The sequence below is a fragment of the Typha latifolia genome, chromosome 7 (assembly GCF_019914945.1).
Source record: "Typha latifolia isolate L0001 chromosome 7, TyphaL0001v2, whole genome shotgun sequence".
Taxonomy (NCBI): domain Eukaryota; kingdom Viridiplantae; phylum Streptophyta; class Magnoliopsida; order Poales; family Typhaceae; genus Typha; species Typha latifolia.
The window spans coordinates 419,216-438,921 of record NC_133092.1 but is presented as its reverse complement, the minus strand read 5'-3'; the positions used below and the strand labels follow the sequence as shown (position 1 = coordinate 438,921).

General features: G+C 39.0%; 4 protein-coding genes across 4 annotated transcripts; 3 read left to right on the top strand and 1 right to left on the bottom strand.

The window, feature by feature from the left end:
• The first annotated feature begins 1,158 nt into the window (after window positions 1-1,158).
• Window positions 1,159-4,862, top strand: LOC140792677 (uncharacterized). The gene is made up of 3 exons (XM_073143805.1): window positions 1,159-1,373; window positions 3,290-3,943; window positions 4,489-4,862. Exons 2-3 carry the CDS (start codon window positions 3,387-3,389, stop codon window positions 4,556-4,558), a joined length of 627 nt encoding a protein of 208 aa, XP_072999906.1. The 5' UTR covers window positions 1,159-1,373; window positions 3,290-3,386; the 3' UTR covers window positions 4,559-4,862.
• A 507-nt stretch (window positions 4,863-5,369) lies between these two features.
• LOC140792676 (TSL-kinase interacting protein 1-like) lies at window positions 5,370-9,445 on the top strand. Its single transcript, XM_073143804.1, has 8 exons — window positions 5,370-5,654; window positions 6,946-7,131; window positions 7,418-7,623; window positions 7,693-7,934; window positions 8,052-8,262; window positions 8,357-8,734; window positions 8,897-8,983; window positions 9,090-9,445. The coding sequence occupies exons 2-8, from the start codon at window positions 7,017-7,019 to the stop codon at window positions 9,213-9,215; spliced, it is 1,365 nt and encodes a 454-aa protein (XP_072999905.1). The 5' UTR covers window positions 5,370-5,654; window positions 6,946-7,016; the 3' UTR covers window positions 9,216-9,445.
• Window positions 9,446-11,923: 2,478 nt separating this feature from the next.
• On the bottom strand, window positions 11,924-14,659 carry LOC140791810 (group 2 truncated hemoglobin 3-2). Its single transcript, XM_073142468.1, has 4 exons — window positions 14,461-14,659; window positions 14,256-14,386; window positions 12,270-12,414; window positions 11,924-12,150 (listed from the first exon to the last, which is right to left on the bottom strand). The coding sequence occupies exons 1-4, from the start codon at window positions 14,598-14,600 to the stop codon at window positions 12,057-12,059; spliced, it is 510 nt and encodes a 169-aa protein (XP_072998569.1). The 5' UTR covers window positions 14,601-14,659; the 3' UTR covers window positions 11,924-12,056.
• Window positions 14,660-15,333: 674 nt separating this feature from the next.
• On the top strand, window positions 15,334-18,785 carry LOC140792910 (FRIGIDA-like protein 4a). The gene is made up of 3 exons (XM_073144140.1): window positions 15,334-16,261; window positions 17,060-17,235; window positions 18,135-18,785. Exons 1-3 carry the CDS (start codon window positions 15,379-15,381, stop codon window positions 18,639-18,641), a joined length of 1,566 nt encoding a protein of 521 aa, XP_073000241.1. The 5' UTR covers window positions 15,334-15,378; the 3' UTR covers window positions 18,642-18,785.
• Window positions 18,786-19,706: the final 921 nt, after the last annotated feature.

The window sequence follows — 19,706 nt, the reverse complement described above, 5'->3', positions numbered from 1 at the left end:
TAGTGGGTTATCGGGTAAACCCGTTAATCAAAACAGATCCTCCTTAAACCCGTCATCTGATGGGCTGACTGGGTTGGTCTTATAAGGGGCCAGCACTAAAAGTCCTAGTACTCGGATGGATCTTTGCTGGGCCGAGATTAGTCTGATGAATAGATTGTCGCACTTAGGACAAGTAATACTGTAAATAATATTCATTTTAGGTTCTCATCAAAGTGCCAAGCATGGTTAGGTTAACCAAATCCTTCACAACTAAATTAACGATTCCTGCTGCTTTGATTCTTGAACAAATGCACTGCTCAAATTAGAACAAGTAGTTAGCAAGGCAGATACGGATCAAAATATAATATTATGTAGGGTGCTAAATGAAAATTCCTAGCGATCAAATGCTCTCAGTAGGTTCAGTATAAGTCAAAATCATGACTATACGTGCAAACTATTCCCTCTACGTCTCAACTAACGCAAGAAATCTAATGGATTAGATTGGACGGACCGGATCTAATCCGAATCGACCAAATCGGATAGTGACTTATTTGGCAATTTGGCCCATGCTTTTGTTTAATATTATAACCACCATGCTCGAAAAGGCCGCTTTGATCTGATGCTAAAATCATTGCCATCATCAAGTGTTCGGCACCCAAAAGGAGTCGGTGAGGGTCCAGTACTGGACCACGCCTTAGCCTTAGTGGATCGGATCATCTCACCTTTCGTCTGGGACCCGCGGTTTAGGACTAGCAACCGTCCGTAACCACTCCTTCCTCTAGCTCATGGGGCCCACGTCATCTGGATTCACCTAATTCAAACGGTACGATGACAATCGGACGGCTGTAGAATACTATCCTTATTGTTTCGCTATTCGATTACTTGGTTGCTGTAGCCTTCTGATTGGTCTAAACTTGCAAATTTTGTATTGTATTTAACACCCAAGAAGTAATTTTGCCGTTTGAACCTTTCGTTCGACTATCTTCAGTGAAAAGGATTTAGTAGGGACAGATTAAATTACTATCAATAATTTTAAAAGATATAACGTTCAAATTATAAATATCATGAATAAAAAAATTTGAATCATAAATTGGTTGAAATATAAGGTGTTAAATGGAAATCTATTTATTTTAGAGTAGTGAAGCTACTATAAAGCGGAACTTATTGGCGAAACATCCTACCGCAGCAACGAACCCCACTTGATTGGAATTACTCGGCGTACGGACGCGCGTTGTTCCTAAAAGGCGTCGATTTTCTCTTACCGCCTTTGCGATTGTGTCCGGTTTCGAGCAGCGAGATCTGTCGATCGTCGAGAACTCGGCCTTGTTCGATGACGCAGGGATCTCCTCTGGATCGCCTAATGTAGTCTCTACGGATTCGTTTATCTTCTCAAGGTTCGATCTCTTCTCCTCTTGATTTGTTCGTCGATCACTTCTTTTTTCACAAAAAATTTATCATAAATATCAAAGATTCCTTTAGACAGAGGCCTAGGATTTTGGCGAGCAAAGGATGGAATGGTAATGGCATTAGGATTATTTAATCCCCAGAGAAATGCAACTTGGTCTTTTAGTTTACTTCCTTCTTCTCCAAATTTTAGCGCCGAAATTTCGATCTTCTTACGATTTATCCTTTTTAGTTTGATATTTTTTATTTTCAGATTTATGATGCACAAAATTTGTTCTGTTTAATTTGGATACATCATTCTTTCTGAGCATAATTCTCGTACTTTACGGATAAATTTGAGTGTACTAAAAGTTCCTGGCAGTGTTTAAGAAGTTGATGGACAGTGAGATTTCAGTGAATGTGGAGAAGATCGGTTAAATATTATCTCTTACTTTTTCTGGTGCATCGTTCTTTACTTTTTACTAAGTCGAAACTTAAGTAGATCTAGTTTCTTCATTCACCTAGAGCGTCTTTACCTTTCTATGTTTATATATTGGGTGCTTTCTTCCCCATCCCCACCTTTTTTTTCTAAACTGAAGGTAGTTCTCCTTCTACTTTTGAGACAGTGTCATTTTCTTGTATCTCTTTTTCAGATTTCTCTATAATTTAATAATTGCTGTAGATCTATTTTTTTATGTTATATATGAAGTAAGAATTGATTGGATAAATATTTTTTGCTTGGAAGTCGCCTAGCGCATTTTGTCTTCTAATCATTTATTTCTACTATTAGGAAGTTTACAAACAGGGCTGCGGACTTTTTGCCAAAAAAAAAATATATTAGGAGGTTTATGGTTTAAGAGATATTAATCATTGGCACATTGTCTGTAAGTGAAATTTGTACATGATTATATATTGAACTATTATTGGCAATCTACTTGAATTTTGGCAATATTGAGTTATAGCAAGCAGCTCCGAGCCTCCAACCATGAATTGTAAAGTACAGAACTATAAATGCGATAAATAACCCATAGAAGTTGTGCTCCAATCATATTCTGCCAACTCTTCTGCACTAAATCTTAGTTCTGGAGGTTGGTTTGTCTTAACTGAAATAGGCTAGTGATGTTGCTTGATATGAATGCTTCTGTTTTACTTGTATGATTGGTCTTGCTATCTACATAGTACATACTTCAGTCCAAGGATCATCCCTATAATAAATACTATTTGTATTGTTTGAACTAATATTTATTTTATTAAAGGAATTACCAAGAATGATTTGATTGTATAATCTTCATCATTTATTGTAATATCGAGCTTAGCCTGCTCTCTGTCTTTGTTGCTTTAATAAGACATTATTAAAGCAACAAGCCTCTCCAACTCCAAGCCTTGGAGTTGGAGAGGCTTGTTGCTTAGCCAGCTCCAAGCCTCTCAGATCCCACACAAGACATTATTCAACTATATTTTCAGTTGTTTCAGGTTCAGTTTCTAACACAGAATTTTGTGTAATTCTATTTAGATCTGGAGACTCTAAGTAGGGCTTATATGAATATGCTTTAATGCGGTATATGATTGTTTAGCAATTTTTCTATATTTATAGTAGAGATTTTATATAGAAAATGATATAGAAAGTGCAAGGTCAAGAAATTATGACAAAGCTTAAGGGAACAAAATATAAAGCTGCCAAATTATGGCTTCCTTGACATTTAAATACCAAAGCTCTCTTGTCAACTTCAGCCTTCTTCTTTTCTGCCTGTCATTAACGAGCAATTATTAGCAATAAATATACTACTCTTAAATGTACTTAAGATTAACTTAATGGGTAGAGCATTGTTATTCCAATGATAATGTGACTTCAATATCTTTGTATAAGATCATGTAAAGTGAATATTCTTTTCCTTGCTTTCCCTGATGCATTCTAGCTTCTGAGTAGGTGGGCAACTTCCAGAATGGAACACCTAACATGCTACATCCTCAAGATATCTAGGAAAAATGATTCTACCTTCCTTTGACACGGATGAGCAGCTAAAATGTTACTGGCTGTGGAAGGAGGAGGATTTTTCTCTTCTTCAGCTTCAGGATATAGGAGTGGCCTTTCTATTATCCTCCTTGGCCAGAGAAAAGAAGAAGGACACATGAAAGTATTACCGTGGAACCAATATCAGTTGACGAAACAAGAAGTTGACCCTGATCTTCGGCTGGCTTCAAGAAGAAACCGAGCCTTCCGTGGATGCGCTTCCTTCATTTGCTTTGGGCGCGTGTCTACAGGAGTAGATGGCCCATGTCCTCCTAAAGGGGGCCCCATTCAGCAGTCTAAAACTTTGTCAGATTTGTCTTCTGCTTCTGAAAGGAATGATGACTTTAAAACTAATGGTGTTGTTAATGAGAGTGGAAGGGCAATACCTTTCAAGAGCAGCCTTAAGAAGCCATCTGCCGACTGCTCTGTATTAGCCTGTCAAGCTGCTGATGCACATAACTCTTTAAGAGAGGAGCCGAATGATTTATCTTCTTGTACTGCGAGGAGGAAAGTGCAGTGGACAGATATATGTGGAAACGAGCTTGTTGAGATAAGGGAATTTGAACTCAGGTATGGCTGCTCCAGAATGTAAATCAACTTAATTCACTTGTTCTCTCTATAGCTCAAATTCTTTTTACTTACTAAAATGAAGACATAAAAAGTTAGCATTAGCTCTTAATTAATCACAACTTGTTCTGTTCTAATTGTTCTATAGATGACTCAGGTCCTTAATGAAGTCAATACATTTCCCTCAAGAAGTTCTCCTGCATTTATATTTGCTGGAAAACATTGTTCTGTATGTATCCGCATTCATATGGGCTAAATGTTCACATGCTCTTACTATTTGCTGAATAAGCACATCTTATCCTAAGATATGATACTGTAGAACTATTTGATATATTGTTAGTACTTGTGTTTGATTTGACCTAGATAAAGGTGGTTTTCAGTTGAATTTGGATCTTTCATCCTTTCAATAAACTAGATGTTCGAGATCTAAGCTTCGCTTTGATTTACTTTAACATGTCTAAAAGAATAGATGGATGCTTTAACTAGGCAAGTGTCTTCACAAGTTATTTGTCAATTATATTGTTTCTAATACTGCTTAAATGATACAGTGACGAGGAAGAGTTGAATGCTGAATATGGTCATGATGGTGATAAAAGATGTGGATGCATTATTCAGTAAATATCGTCTCCTGTACAGATTGACTCTACTCGTATCCTTATGCAATCATCGCCATCTCGCGGAATCTTCAAAACCTAGCAACTGATATGGCTGTCTATTCCCTCTCTCTCAACTTACTCGTGTAAAGTTTGACTGCAGTTGTTGTCAGCTAAAACATTAATCCAAACATTGCTTTGAGCAGTGAGAATGCAGCTTAATTTCTTGACGTTCTTCCCTTTCTGCTTGCAAACAATTTTTTTATAGCTAAATATGTATCTAGATTCCAGTTCTAAAATGTGATTATCAAATCCTCATCTGCTCGTAATTTTATCTCTTGTTTTATTATTCTTTTGTTCAGAGATGTAACAACAGGGCAACCTAGATACGAGAACGGCACAAATACTTTGCAGAGACATTTTTCTGATTTAATTGCATTTAAGCAGAAAGTTAGAGATTAAAAAAAAACAGGCATTTCTTTATTTCAGGGGGACAATCCAAAGCCTTCATCACAACTGGGAATGAAAATTTTGCAGCCAGGATACGTGTCGCTTGCCTATTGGCAAAGAGAGTGTGAATGCTAATCATTTATCTCATTATTTGTTTGAGAAAAAAGTATCATATATCCCAATTAATGATTATAAAGTTGTTTATGTACTAATACTATGGAAATATGGAATAGAGTTGGTTTTGGTTCGGGTCGAAAATTTCCACAAGTCCGAATTCGTAAACAAGTTCGACGCATCCGCTCTAGAAAATCCGACCCGTTAAAAGGGACTCGATAATCGAGGCTAATCAGTAGCCATATTATACATAGCGTATCCCGGCACGAGATACGCGAGCCCATATTCCTATTTCTCGAATTCGGCTTTAAAATCCTCGTCTTGGGGAAAAGGCGGCAACTCTCAAGGGAAGTAACGAAGCCTTCAAAATCCCAATTTTTTTTTTCTCGTCTTTCCTTTCATTTCGCTGAAGAAATCCAACGCTTCCTCGAAGGAACTTGCTGCATCGATCTCCCTTTCCTCAAGGATTTCTGGGGCGAAGGCTGCTAGATTTCGAGCTTTTGTTGGAGCTAGGGTTTTCTCATCGGAGAAAGGTAGATCGAGGGCGGATGATTTAGGTACTGGCTTTCTTTTATCTTTTCTATTCTAAATTTCAATTTAGGGTTCTAACGAGCAGTTCGTTCGCTCGATCGATCAATTCGTTTGCTTGATGCAGTAAAACTGATGTCTTTGTTATCTCATTCTGTTTTCTTTCTTTATTTTATTTTATTTTATTTTTCTGGCGTCTTGAAGTCTAACAATTTTGAAGATGACGTCTGCCGTCATTGACTCCTTTAATGTAGTTCAACCTCTTTCTCTTTATTGTTTCTTATTAGGTTTCTGACACAGTTCATGAAAGCAAGGATTTAGACCTAAGGAAGGCTGCTTTTAGCATATATGAATTGTTTGTTAAACCTAAGTCATCGCCTTTTGCGATTATATTGTTGATCTGATGAGATATTGTATCTATATCTAATTGATACCATATTAATATTTCTCTTTGGTGTAGCCTATAATTTGTCAATTAAGAATAAATATAAATGGTGGAAAACATGCAATCACATCCATTTATTTGGAAGCCATGGATACAATTGATTAAGGAATCCTTGTGCAGTCTTGTGTACAATGGATTACCTTGGATATCACCTAAGTGGAGGTGCTAAAGTGTTGAGCCATCAGACATCCATTTTTAGTTCCTGTCTTGATTCCTACTGCATGAGCATGTGCTCGGACATGAAGGAGAGAAAAAATAGAGAGAAATTTAAAGCTGCCTGAAAGAAAGTAAAAGTTTGCAAGTGTTTTCAAGAAAAAAAAAAGATTGACTTATTTATGGATCAGCTGATGCATGATGTTTCAGGGGATTAGAGAGAAAGAGAGATTTTCATGATTTAGCCTAACTTAGAGAAGATGATTACAGTGTGGTGTTTTGAGGGTTGTTTAACAAATAGAGGAAAAGTATATAGTCGTATCTTGCAGAAGTATTGGTAAATGGATTAATGATGGTATGCGTGCTGTTGGAGAAGAGAATGAGGTTAGATTATGCACAAAGATCTAGGGAGGTGATTTTTCTGGAGTTCATAAGGTTTTCAAGGTAGTTAAAGGCATCTGTTAGTGTACCTATTCTTGGTTTTCATAAAGAGCATAACTGCATAAATGACAGCAACCAGATTTTCTCTTGGAACTTGCACTGCATGTGCTGTCATGTTGTTGACCATTACTTTGTAGAAGATAATTGCATAGTTATGTTTATAATTTTCTTCATATCGTTTCTATTCCTAGTTATGTTTATAATGAGAAACAACAGTGAACTTTCATTAAATTTCCTGCGTACATTTGTGCTCAAACTTACTGTCACTTTTCTTCCTCCAGAAAGAAGCTGACAGTTAGCATAAAATAGTGATCTATTTGAAAAGGAGTTGCTTACATCCAAGCAAGCAGTCATGAAAACTGCTGGTCAACAGAGTGAAACAACTAGCGCTGCAAGTTCAAAGATTAAACTGGGCTGCTGTAAGTCAGAAATGTTGAAGCATGGCAAACAGAGACACATAAGATCTGGTAATATGTTGTCACATAATGTTCATGCTGAAATTGCATAGTATTGGTAGAATTCCTTTAATTGTTTTCGCTTAAACTCTGTCCACATCTTGTAATTTTAGAATGAATTCAAATAACTCGCAGGATCTTACAGCTGGTAATACTCTTTCTTCTGAAATTTGAAAACCATGCGTAAAAATAGAATTGATGAGTTGGCCTTGAATCATATTAGCATAACAAAATTTTCCACAAAGTAACAATTTTTCAAATAAGTAGTTATTTTTCAAATATGCTCTTTTCTTTTCAGGAAAAGCAAATGTGGATTGCAGTGAAAGGCTTTTTCTTCCTCCTGTTCAACCATCAACTTCACAGATTTCAGTCAGGAAGACTAAATTGCATGAAACAGCACCTGTGAATTCTACAGTTTTACCATGTCAATCTCCTTATTTTTCTGGAAAGCTTAAGCTCCAGCTGTTTCCAATAGATGAAGCAACTCAGAAAGGGTTGGAACAGGTTAGAATCTCAGTATATTAACAAAGCTTTTTTGCAGCTTGAGAAATAATGACCTTTTCTATATTACAGGATCAACACAACCCTTACCTGGAGTTGACTTTAAGTACTCGAAAGAAAATATCCTCAGTGGTGAAACACCTAACTATCAAGTGGGGCGGGTTGAAGTACGCAACAGGAGAGCTCATGCTCTTTCCCTACAATGCTAGGCTGGATAATATTTTGGGACTTAAAAGATGGACTTCCAAAAACTCTGATATCACTGCAGCTGATGTGCATGCTGCCGTTGGTAACCCATCAATTTTTCGCTTAAGGTATGACTGTTTTATCCAAATAGTATTTGGATTTGTGTTATCTTAGTTATACATAAGAAAATTATTTATCTGTTCGAGCTGGTTAGCTGAGGGGTATGTTTCTGTTTTCTTTTCAAGATATGGATGGTTCTCCCACCTTGAGCCAATGACCTGTGGGACGCCTCTAACATCTCTTCATAGTGAGGACGACATACTGGCCAAAGAGAGACTCTGTGATGAGAACAAACCTAACTACCCTGTTACCTGTGATGAGAAGGTCAATATTGATGGATCATTCAATCGAGGTGTAGGAACACCTGTGCTGACGGAAAAATCAGTACAAGCATTGGTATTCTCACTAACTTTTAAGTTTTAATTCTTCACATCCAAATTTCCTAACTCTGTTTTCAATTCCTTTTTCCATTTTATGTTTTGGAAAATAGGATAATCAGAATAAACCCGCAGCACTTTCATGGATTGACTGTATATCTAACGTAAGCTTTGGAGCTCTACTATCTGAAACCTCACCATCTACCGATGGCAATCCACTACATTCACAAAAGAATTTGAGTCTCCATCAGATCCCTGTCAACTGTGACTCATTTGATGCTGCTATTGCTGCCTTTGTTTCCCGCCAACAAACGATCAATCAGCCAACAAGGATGTCTAATTCATCCATTTGGGATGCTGAAGAAACATGCCATGCATTTCCATTCCAAAATGCCACTTCAAGCTCATCTGGTCCCGCTTCATGCAAAGATGTGCCTATTGTTTCATCTCCCCAGAATGTCAGTTCCGATTCGGTGGAACTCAATGATAAGGTTGTGATTGGCTTCTTCTTAATAATATATTTAGGAATTTTCTTTTCCTCGATCTCTCTTGAGTAGAGATTAAATTTGCTTTTTAACTATAATCTTGCCGCAGGGGTGGCTTTATGTACCACCTGATGATGTTTTACAGAGACCGATATTTCTGATTTGCAGGTTGACAACCATGATGATGTTAATAAGGAACCCAAAGAATATTTGAAGCCTTACGCAAAAGATTTGCATGATGATGGCCACCATTCGGTACTTAAGTGACACCCATTTTCAATCTATTTCTGCTTATCATTATAATTTTTGGATTAATCTGACATGAAATTCATGATTGTCATTTTGCTTATTTGTCTCCCAGCCTGATTCTTTGGGTCCCTTGGAACACACGGCGCTGTGCTCTAGACACCCAAGTGCTGACAGTATTGGTCTTGGTGGTCTGATCTCAAGCAGTCTAGATGCATTCCAGAACTTCTCAATTCTCTGAAGAGAAGTGTTTTCCATGAGAAATTGTTTCTTAGGTCTATATCCCTGTTCAGAATGAGCAATCCCTATTACCATAGCCATGTATCTCTGATTCAGATTGTTATTCTCTGAAACAGTTGAATTCCAAAACAAATAAATATCTAACATCATAATATGTTACGAATTTGAAATTGTTCCGGTATTTGTGCCAGTGGATTCACTATAATGAAAAATGCTTCCGGTTTTTTGTAATGTCTTTGTAGATACTATCTATCTTAATGACTATTCAGTTTACAACTATTACATTTATAATTATTGCACTTTTACTCCAATGAATACCCACTAAGAAAAGTAGCTTACTAATTACAAGAAACTGTGGTGTTTCAAAATAAATGGTTTCCTTCATCTGAACATCACAGTCAACAATCTTTCGCATGAAGGGCCCACTGATTGTTCATCAAAATTAATGGGTTATGGACCCAAACCGATCTATCATTAATGGTATTATCCCATGCCAGTTAGCCCATTAATTACTTTACAAACAGTTAGCAGTTAGCACCCAAGTTTGACTCTTCTTAATTCTCTCTCTCTCTCTCTCTCTCTCTCTCTCTCTCTCTCTCTCTCTCTCTCTCTCTCTCTCTCTCGTATTATATCATTACATAGTACTCCCTCTCTAGGTAGAAGTGAAAGAAGGCTTAAGCCATGGATTGCAATCCAAATCTCCAGCATCGGATATCCTGCGGATGCTCCTCAAGGTTCAGACAACTAGCATTCGCCGCCAACGACTACTACGATAAGTACGATCGCTTGTATCACCCATCATCGACTCGATCCACCAGGACAAGATTGCAAAACTTGTGGAAGAGGATTATGAAGGAGAAGAAGAGGATACTACAGTTTGCAAAGCAGATGCATGAGCCATATGATTCATACACGTATGCCCAGAACTTTGATGAAAGATCGATATGGGACGAGCCAGAAGACTTGTCTCGGTCCTTTTCGGCACGGTTCGCCGTTCCCTCCAGATTACTGTTGGATTGATTTGAGGAGGGTGTAATCTCGTTTTCTGGTAGTTGTTGGTATCTTTAGTTTATGTTATCAAATCATGAAGAGAATGCTGAGCTATGTTGTTGCTCTCTCTCTAGTTCTTTTTATTGGCACATACGATTCAAGAGGGAGTTGAGACTTCGAATAAAAGATATCTTCTTGTTTTTGCAGTTTAATCATTTAAAGATGAAGTTTTCTTAGACATTGTTGAGCATAAGGTGGTAGGACTTGGGAGAAGAAAAGGTGATCATTTAGTATAAAGTTCTTGCTGTGATTGGAGTTTTCACCTCATTGAGAATTTTAAGGTAATTAATAGAGACTAGAGAGAGGAGGCATCAAGGCATTGCAATTTTCTTCTTCTTTTTCAACTTTATCGAACATTTGGGATCTTATGGGATATTATCTTTCACTGGCTATTGTCCTCTAAATCAGGTATCAATTATGTAATACCTTGTTTGACATATAAGATACTCATTTACACCCTTAGATCTCTAAAACCGTTGAATGTTCAGTCGCATTTAATGTGTGTAGAAACCACCTTCAGTCCTTCACCTCCACAATGTGATTCTCCCATATATTTTTGTCACCACAACTACAAGTTAAATACTAAATGAAGTAGTGAATAATTGAGATCGGTGCATCGATCATGATCTTGAAGTAGATTTCTTAGATTTTTCTATGTGAATTTATCTTCATGCAAGTGTAGGCGGATCACGTACACCATTGGAAGCATGTGAAGAGAGCGAATCTTAAGGTATTTTAACATGTCCAGTTGCAGAGTTCTGATTTTTTTTTAAAATAGTCATCAGACTAATCAAGTCATTAATTTCATCAACAAGTTATAACTTAATACACAAGAAGAGGAAAAATAGGGTAAGAATAAGCCTCATATTTGACTGTATTATAGACTGAACTACACTATAGCAATGCATCAAGAATAAGCACTCATGCACAATAGGAGAAAGAGGAAATAGAGCAAAGCTCTAAAAATAAGCCTCTCGCTTAACCATCTATCGCTGCACTATCACAACAAACCTAGGAAGGAATAAGCATACTAGTGATGGAGTCCATTGATTATACCAAGATCGTCTGGAGGCTCCATTTGAGCAACCTATGAAATCAAAAACAGAACCAAAGACAAACAAAAACAGTAAGAAAATAAATCGGAATAATGAGAATGGGCAAATCTGCTTATTACATCCACAAACAAAAAATTCTAAAAATCCAAATAATCAAACTCGTGATAAATCCTAACAATCTAGGCAGACATCTGCCCTTGAAGAAGGGTGAGGCGGAGGCGATAAAGGCAGAGCGATGACAACTTGCGCAAACGGACGGATTGAGACCAAGGCTGACAATGTCCACGGCAGTCGGCGCAAATGGCAGCGAGGCGGAAAGACGAGAAGTAGGCTAAGGCAAGGTCCACAACCCTCAGTGCAGACTCTGCACTATGGAAACACGGACAACGACAAAGGCGAGGTCCACGACAAGGAGGGGACGATGGCAAGATGGACGGAAGTCAAGAATAGGAATGGTTAAGTTCCTGAATAACAAATTGTGGTCCACAATTACAGCCTCAAGCAATGGACCAGGAGAGTAGTGCGATAGCATCATCCAGAAAATTTCTACGTATAAATCACAATGTGGAAACATAAATCCATACAACTAAAAATACTCAATTAGTGCAGCCTCTAACAGTACTCCTAATTTCATATATAAATTTATTCTTTTCCCAAACTCATGTATACAGTATTTTAACCACAGTTGATTAAGTTAAAATACATAGATAACTGTAATCAAGTCTAGAAAGTGGCTCTTATGCAGACGGTTTATCGGTTGCATGTTTGCAGGGAACTCCTTGACCTTGCCTTGTCATCTCATTCCCAGCAACAAGAAAGTATGCAGTGTGCCTGAAAAAAAGAAAAGAAAGGAAAAGAAGAAAGCAGATGTCAAGATTATTGTATGGTGGTAAAGTTCAGCACCAGAGAACTGGATTTAAAGGAACAAGATTCTGGGTGCTAATAATTACCTGAAAAAATTCATCATTTTGGTCTTTGAATCTGGGTCAATACTTGCAGTGCTGTCTAATGCTTGTTGCATGTGGTGTAACCACCTCTCTGCTGCTTGATGAGTAACTGGAAATGGGCGATGCCGTCCAATAAGTGCTGGATGGCCTGCAAAGGAAGAATAAGGCAATCAGCAATGTAATATTCTCAATCAAGTACCTAATGTTGTTCAATGAGGAATAAAGTAGGCTTGACAATTCCAAGGGACTGCAGTTTCTGCAAGGGACAGTCAGCACTGGGTTTGTCCAGCAAACAAGTTGATCTACAGGTACTAACCTAGATTCCGGTTTGTGCTTTATACATCACTTGGCTGCTAGAAATAGACTTACATCGTTCATGGATAGTATATCAAAATAAAAGACAGAAGAATCACAAAAAGAATTAGAAAAATCAAGATTGAGATATGTTATATAGACCATCAGGAAAATCAAACTTACGAGAGGTGGGCCAATGAACTTCTCACTAAACAGCATGGGTGGTGATAATTTCAGATACAAATTCATTAATAGTTCTAATACAATGCCTCTGGAATGCTCTCTCAAGTAATAAGAAAAATAAAAAAAAAACATAGGCAAAAGAAATATAGTAAACAAAGGATTAGCAACTGACCAACTTCCTAAGAAGCACTAGCCACTTCTCACGATAAGCTTGAGGGCCCGATATTCCAAAACAAATAATTTTCTTCAGAAAAAAGGAAATGGCTGATTAGTCTAATTTGGTACTAAATCACTACTGTATCCATCACCATTTGTACACAAACAGTGATAAAGCTATATCATCATCGACTGAAGTCCAGAAGCTCTCTTCCATTTATGGGCTCTGTTCTAGTAAGAATGAGTGTTGTACCACAATTACCACCAATTAGTGCCACACATCGCGGAGGTACTAGAAGAAGGTTCAAGAATGATTCAATTAGAAAGCCAGAACAAATTCTTGTTGTTGATTTATGTTTTTCTCCCCCATTTTCTTTTATAAATGTTGGTTGTTGTCTTGTTGATTTACTGAGCTAATAGAAATGCAGGAAGCCACATAGCCCATTAGCCCTGACGAAAGACCCTCATGGCATGACCCAATTAGATTGACACTAACAAGTCATGACTTCCTGTCCTCAGCGTAAAGAAATTTGTGTCCTGAGCAACATGAAATAAGAACAAGTAAAAAGAATATCTTCCATCTTGGAACGACACCAAACTGTACACACTTGACAAACGTAAATCATCTTAGTAGTTGCATTGGAATTCATACTTCAAATCTTGACAATGTACACTATCTTAAAAGAGAGTCTCCACCAATTCACGTGCCAAAATATAAAATCTTCAACATACCTCTCAGCAGGAATCCTATCTGATATACAACTTCTATCACTTTCTTTCAGTCTTACCTAAATTGTAACTCCAACATCTTATCTGCTTCTTAGCAAGCAGATAAGTGATAAAGTATTAAACATCTATGATATATTTTTCACAGCAGCCTAACAGGAACTGTGCTGCATAGATAGCTTGTAGCTGACAAAAGAAACTTCAGCATAATTATATGAAAAAAAAACTTTTTCTGCAGTTTATGTTTACATGGGTGCTATTCTACAGTAAATGCAAAACTTAAACTAACCAACTTGATGCAATTTCAAACTTTTGATTCAGTTTTCTGTTTGATGCTTTGATTCTGCCCATATGAAACTTTATCCAGGAAAAGTTTAAAAAACAAATACGCTCATTAATTAATCAATCTGCAATCCCTTTGAACTAGTCTTCGATTTAGTAATTACAAAAATTCCTTGAACAACGAACTAACTCGAGATAACTGGAATCCACTAACTACATAAATAAAGATATTATCAGGGCTGCAAAAGATATTCTTTATGTGTCTCACTTGTGCCAATCCATCTATTTTCCACCGAAGAAATTTACGTGTTCAAATAACGAGATAAAAAGAAGAAAAACTCAATTTACCTCTTCTCTGGGAAAAGAGGGGAGGCCCTCCCATCCTCTGCACGAAGAACTCATACTGGTTCCGAATCGCGTCCTCCTTCTTCGAATTAGCAAAGATCGACCGGAACCACTCTTCCTCGTCCTCGTAAACTCTATCGATCAACGACATCCAAGGTCACAATCGTGGACCAGAATCCAAAGGAGAGAGAAAGAAGCAAAAGAGAACCTAGTGTAGAAATTGGTGGACAGATCGATGAAGGGTTGGAGACCACCGAGGGATTCGAAGAGGTTGGTCTCATCGATCGCGAAGGCGTCGCTCGCCGCTACGCCACTCCATTCCGACGCCTTCTCCTGCAGCGATTGCATTCTGTACTTCGATTCAAACGCTACGAATTTTTTGAGACTGGCGAGAGGAGGAGGAGCACGAGCACGAGCATTTAAAGGACCACGCGCTCTGACCAATCGGCGTCACCGTAGGTCTCAAGCAGCTGCGCTTTCCTGTGGGCTGTAAAGAGTAACCCCTGCAGGCCCCGCTGCAGGAGTTTTCTATGTAACCCAACAAATATACGACACGTACCCATCTCAAAGTTTGTGGCCCGTGGGCTCTGGGCCTAGTGTCTGAGGTGACGCACGTCGGTACGTTTGTGCGTAATTTTTTTATTTTATTTTTATGGAAAACATAGTGATTGTGAAATATGGTGACATAGTTAGCGCATGATCCACTCATGTCGACACTTGGCTTTGTAAATGGCGACATGGGTCATGGAAGAATCCTTGTTGTACTAGTTTCTATATTCTATGTTCTTGGTTGTTTTCTTTCTCCATCCTGGGATTCCATGAGACGAGAGATTAAACCATTTCTGTTAAGTTTGTAATTGAAGGTGGCAAGACACATCGCGGATTAGTTAACTAGTGGTAAATACAACTCATCTGGTCGGATTAATTATAGAAACAGAGACATGCAATCTACACCCCCAAGAACTTAGCATTTGGGCTGTGATCTGTTAAAAGATATTTAAAGCCCAATCTTAGCTAGCCCAAAGCTGAAAGGCTAAGCCCAAGACTGGATAAGACTAGCTTTAGTTACTACCACCTCCACCTCTTCTCTTCTTTCTCTTGCACTCTTCGTTCTCCTCCCTTCACTATGGCGGCCGACGTAGTCTCTTCCGACCTAATAAAGAAAGCCCTCGACGACCTCGAATCCCAGAAATCTCTCCTCAATAACTGCACCCTCCTGTTAAATAACCTCTCCGACCACTTCGCCTCCTTCAATAAAACACTAACCACCCGCTCTCAAGCCCTAGACGCCGACCTCCAAAACCTCGACTCTACCACCCATCAAACGCTAGACTCGCTCTCCCAGCGCGAATCTGCCATCCCCGACCGCGAATGCGCCGCCACTGAGCTTATCCGCGAACGCCGCGCCGCGGCTGTCGCTGAGATCGAGGCCACCGGAGAACCCCCGGCGCAAATACGTGGCGTGCTGCAGTGGCTATGCCGCCGTATGGACTCCCCAGGGCTCTGGCAGTTCATGGTCTCCCACCGCCGGGACCTCTCGGTGCTCCGACGGGAGATCGGGGAGGCCGTCGCCGAAGCGGTGGATCCGCCGAGGCTGGTGGTGGATGCGATCCAGGATTTCTTGGATCAACAGGACAGTGGCGGAGATGCTAACAGTGGTGGCGGAGGACACGATCCAAGCTGGGCTTTTGGAATGCTGCTCATGGCGTTGTTTTATCCGGATAGGCGCAAGGCGCCGGAGGTGTCGGGGAGCATGAGGGAGAGGGCGGCTGCGGTGGCCGAGGCGTGGAAGAAGAAATTGGATGGGAAGGAGGAAAGGGAAGAGGGAGTGGAAGGTGAGGAAGGGGTGGGTCGGTCGGAGGTGCAGTTGTTTCTCCAGATAGTGGCGGCATTCGGGTTGAGTTCGAGGTTTGACGAAGAGTTCTTGAGGAAATTGTTTATGGAGCACTCACGGAGGAGGGAGATGGCGAGGCTTGCTCCTGCGCTAGGGTTTGGTGAGAAGCTCGCAGGTAAAATAAAGTCTTTGTTTGGTTTATCTTCTTATGAGACGCATTTATTTGGTTTGCTTTGTTATTCTAGCTGCTGTTAGGTGGTTATTATTTTCTGTTATTAACTTGATGTTGAGAAATCAATGAAAGTAAGAAAAATTCTTGTTATATTGCACTACTTTTTGGCATTGCTTGTTTGGGCTTCATTAGAACGTGTAGTAGTGTTAATGTTGTTATTTGCTTTCGCTTTCCCAAAATAAATTGGAAAATTCAGTATCCTAGGAGTCTTCATTTGCACCTTGAAGCATTGGAACATGGTAGACCTTGTATTTTTTCAGACAGCAATATATTAAGCAATGACAAGGAGGAGATTATCTCCTAAGTCATTCTTGCGGATACAAGAAAAACTATAATTAAGTTGTATAGATTGTAATACTCCTAATTTTATGTCACTGGATGACTATATTGGGTTTCAACAATGACTATGCAAACTGCGGGTCAGTTAGTCAATTATCACAAGAAAAACATTTTGCATCCTCTGGTTGGAGGATCTTAGTGATGCATTTTCAATTGAAGAATCTATGGCTTAATTCTCTATTTGCATCTGTCATGTGTGCTACTTGATTCTGCAAAAGGATATTTTCTTAGTAGCTTAAGATTTGCAAATCTTGTAGAATGTATATTGACAGTTTCATTTGCTATTCTGACCATAGAATACCTATTCTGTGGATTGTTACTTAAAGCATTTGGGGGAGTTTGAAAAGGCAAATTCTTGTTATTGAGAAAAATTAATCTGAAGTTTATATATGCTCACCACAGATATAATTGAGGAGTTGGCAAAGAATGGGAAAGAGGTTGAGGCAGTATATATTGCTCATGAGTCTGATTTGATTGAACAATTTCCACCTACTCCTTTACTGAAGTCTTACCTCCAGGCTGCCAGGAAAAAAGCTAATGCTATACTGAAAAGTGGGAATCGTTCAGTTGCTGCTATGGTATGCTTGAAATATCCTAGCTGACTTACTCTTCTACCCTTGTTTCATTGGGGGCATGCACTTTCATGACACAATTTTGTGTCATGCTGAGATAGATAATTTCTAACTTACTGGAGTGGGCCATTATTTTCTGTTAATATCATTACTGTTGATTATTTACACTCTATTTTGGATATAGGATTAAATTAGTAAATAGTTGTGATGTCCTTGTTATTTTTCAAATTGTAAGATTGTAGTGCTGGTTCTTCTCAATACCTTTTCATACCTGAAGGCACATTTTCTTTTATATCTCAAGTTGCCTTTCTTTACCTTCTGTTCTTCTGTTTGGAAGAGCTTCCTTAGTGTCATTTGATACCTTATTGCCATCTATGATCTAAAATGAAGCTATTTATTTTCTCATTAGCTCCACCTAATCTAACAATACATTGTTATCTTGTCCTGTTGTCCATTTCTTTTTCCTCCTTTCTGTTATCTGTTTCTTCTCATGTCTTTTTGATCTTTGCCTATACATTGGTTCTGCTTTTGCATTCAGTGGTACGTATGCTTACTGCATCACCTAGTTTGCTGATAGGTATCAACTGGTGGTGTGTAATCACGCCATGAAAAGTCCATCTCTGTAATAGGAATAAGGTTGCATATGTCCTCCCAGGCCCAGCATTGGGAGGATCATTTTACGCTTTTCTTCATATAGATCTATTTAAGGGAACTAGCAAATGGATGAGCTTCAATATTGCTTCCTCTTATTGCAATCTTTATGATCACAAGACATCACATGTTGCTTCCTCTTATTGCAATCTTTATGATCACAAGACATCACCCTAGAGAAACTTCAAGCCCATTTTTAACTTAGCCTTCCTTCACTTAGATCACACATTTACGAAAACTTAACTGTCTTCCAGGAAGAGTCAAGAATTTTAGAGTGCAATGCCATGAGGTCCATTATCAAGTGTGTTGAAGCTTGCAAGCTGGAGTCAAAGTTTAGCATTGAGGGCCTAAGGAAGAAGCTTTCTCAAATGGAAAGGGCCAAGTCGGACAGGAGGAGGTCTGCAGCTGCCAACTTCCACAAGAAGAGAGCACGAACTACTGGAGATGCCCCCTCTTCCCGACCTGCCAAAGCAAGTAGGAGCTCTAATGCTGCTTATCCCTCATTCCATCGGAATCCAACTGCTGTACCTCCTGCTCCCGCCTCCCGCCATTCATACAATTATCCGGGCCAGGGCGGATTTGGTAGCCCTGTATCTGCATCATATGCCCAAAGCCCCACTGCAGCTCCTCAACAGTTTCATGTGCCCGAAGAAATTGGCAAACGACGCAGTGCCATGCCTTACGGTGGAGCAACACTTAACTATGGTGCCTATGATTATGCTGCTCCACATTCAGTTCCTCAGCCATCTTATCCCCATTGAATGTAAACGAAGGTGCCGAAATTACTTCACCTATATACTAGATCAGAAGCTATAAATGGATGTACCTTTTCTTTTCTCAGGCTTGTTTTTTACAAAGCTTTGGCTGATATTCTATAATTGAGAGTGTTGCTTGAATTTTTTTTCTTTCGTATGCCTACGAGCTCAAATGTTTAGCTGATCGATAGTCTGCCGTGAGGTCCTATACACTATAGGGCAGATTTCTCAAAGTTACAGGTTACTTGTTCACTGCTAGTGTTTAGTCTGCAACTTTTCCCTCTTATAAGGCTTGGCCTTCTCCCTCTCCTTGTGTTCTCTTGATCTAGTCTCTCCTCTCTCCTTTCTCTCTTTTCCCTGTTGCGATCTATCCCCCTTCTTACTTCATAAACGCCCACTCATCCTCCATCCCGTCGCTATTAGCATTGCTGTCGACTTACTCATCTCTCTCCTCCTATATCGTCCTACATCAACAGAGGCTGGATCTGTAAGATAACTCAAGTTAGGTCGGTCCCGAGCGCCAGGCTTCCTCCGGTGTCATTGTCATCGACCTCTAATCCATTGCCTTGACCTTCATCGAGTTGCCCACTCCACCTTCGTCGCCGTGTTACCACAAATGGAGCTATCAGAGTGTTTAACTTCTTTGTTTGTTGCAGTTGTGATATTTTGTCTTGTTGTTAGCTTTTGTTATTTGTCTTAGTTTGCTTGGTATCAGTATATGGCAATTTGTGGTGTTAGCTCATATGTGAGCTTGACTAAATTGCATGACCCACTAACCCCTGCGTTATTCCTTACAAGTCTTTATGCATTTCTGAGTGTGTTGTTGATGTTGGCCAAAAAAGAAACTTGTTTCTGAGACTGTTGCCATTCCTCGCATTTTCTTTCAACGTAAGTGTTTGTGTTGTCATATATGTGCTTAATACTATTTTTTTTATTGTTCTGACTGTATCTTAGCCAAAATGTGGGGCTGCCTTCTTCCCATTTTCTTTTTATATATCAAGTTTGAATAAATTCGTAAGACTAAAAAATTATCTCACTACGCATGCTGTTCGACTTTGCTCATCTATATAT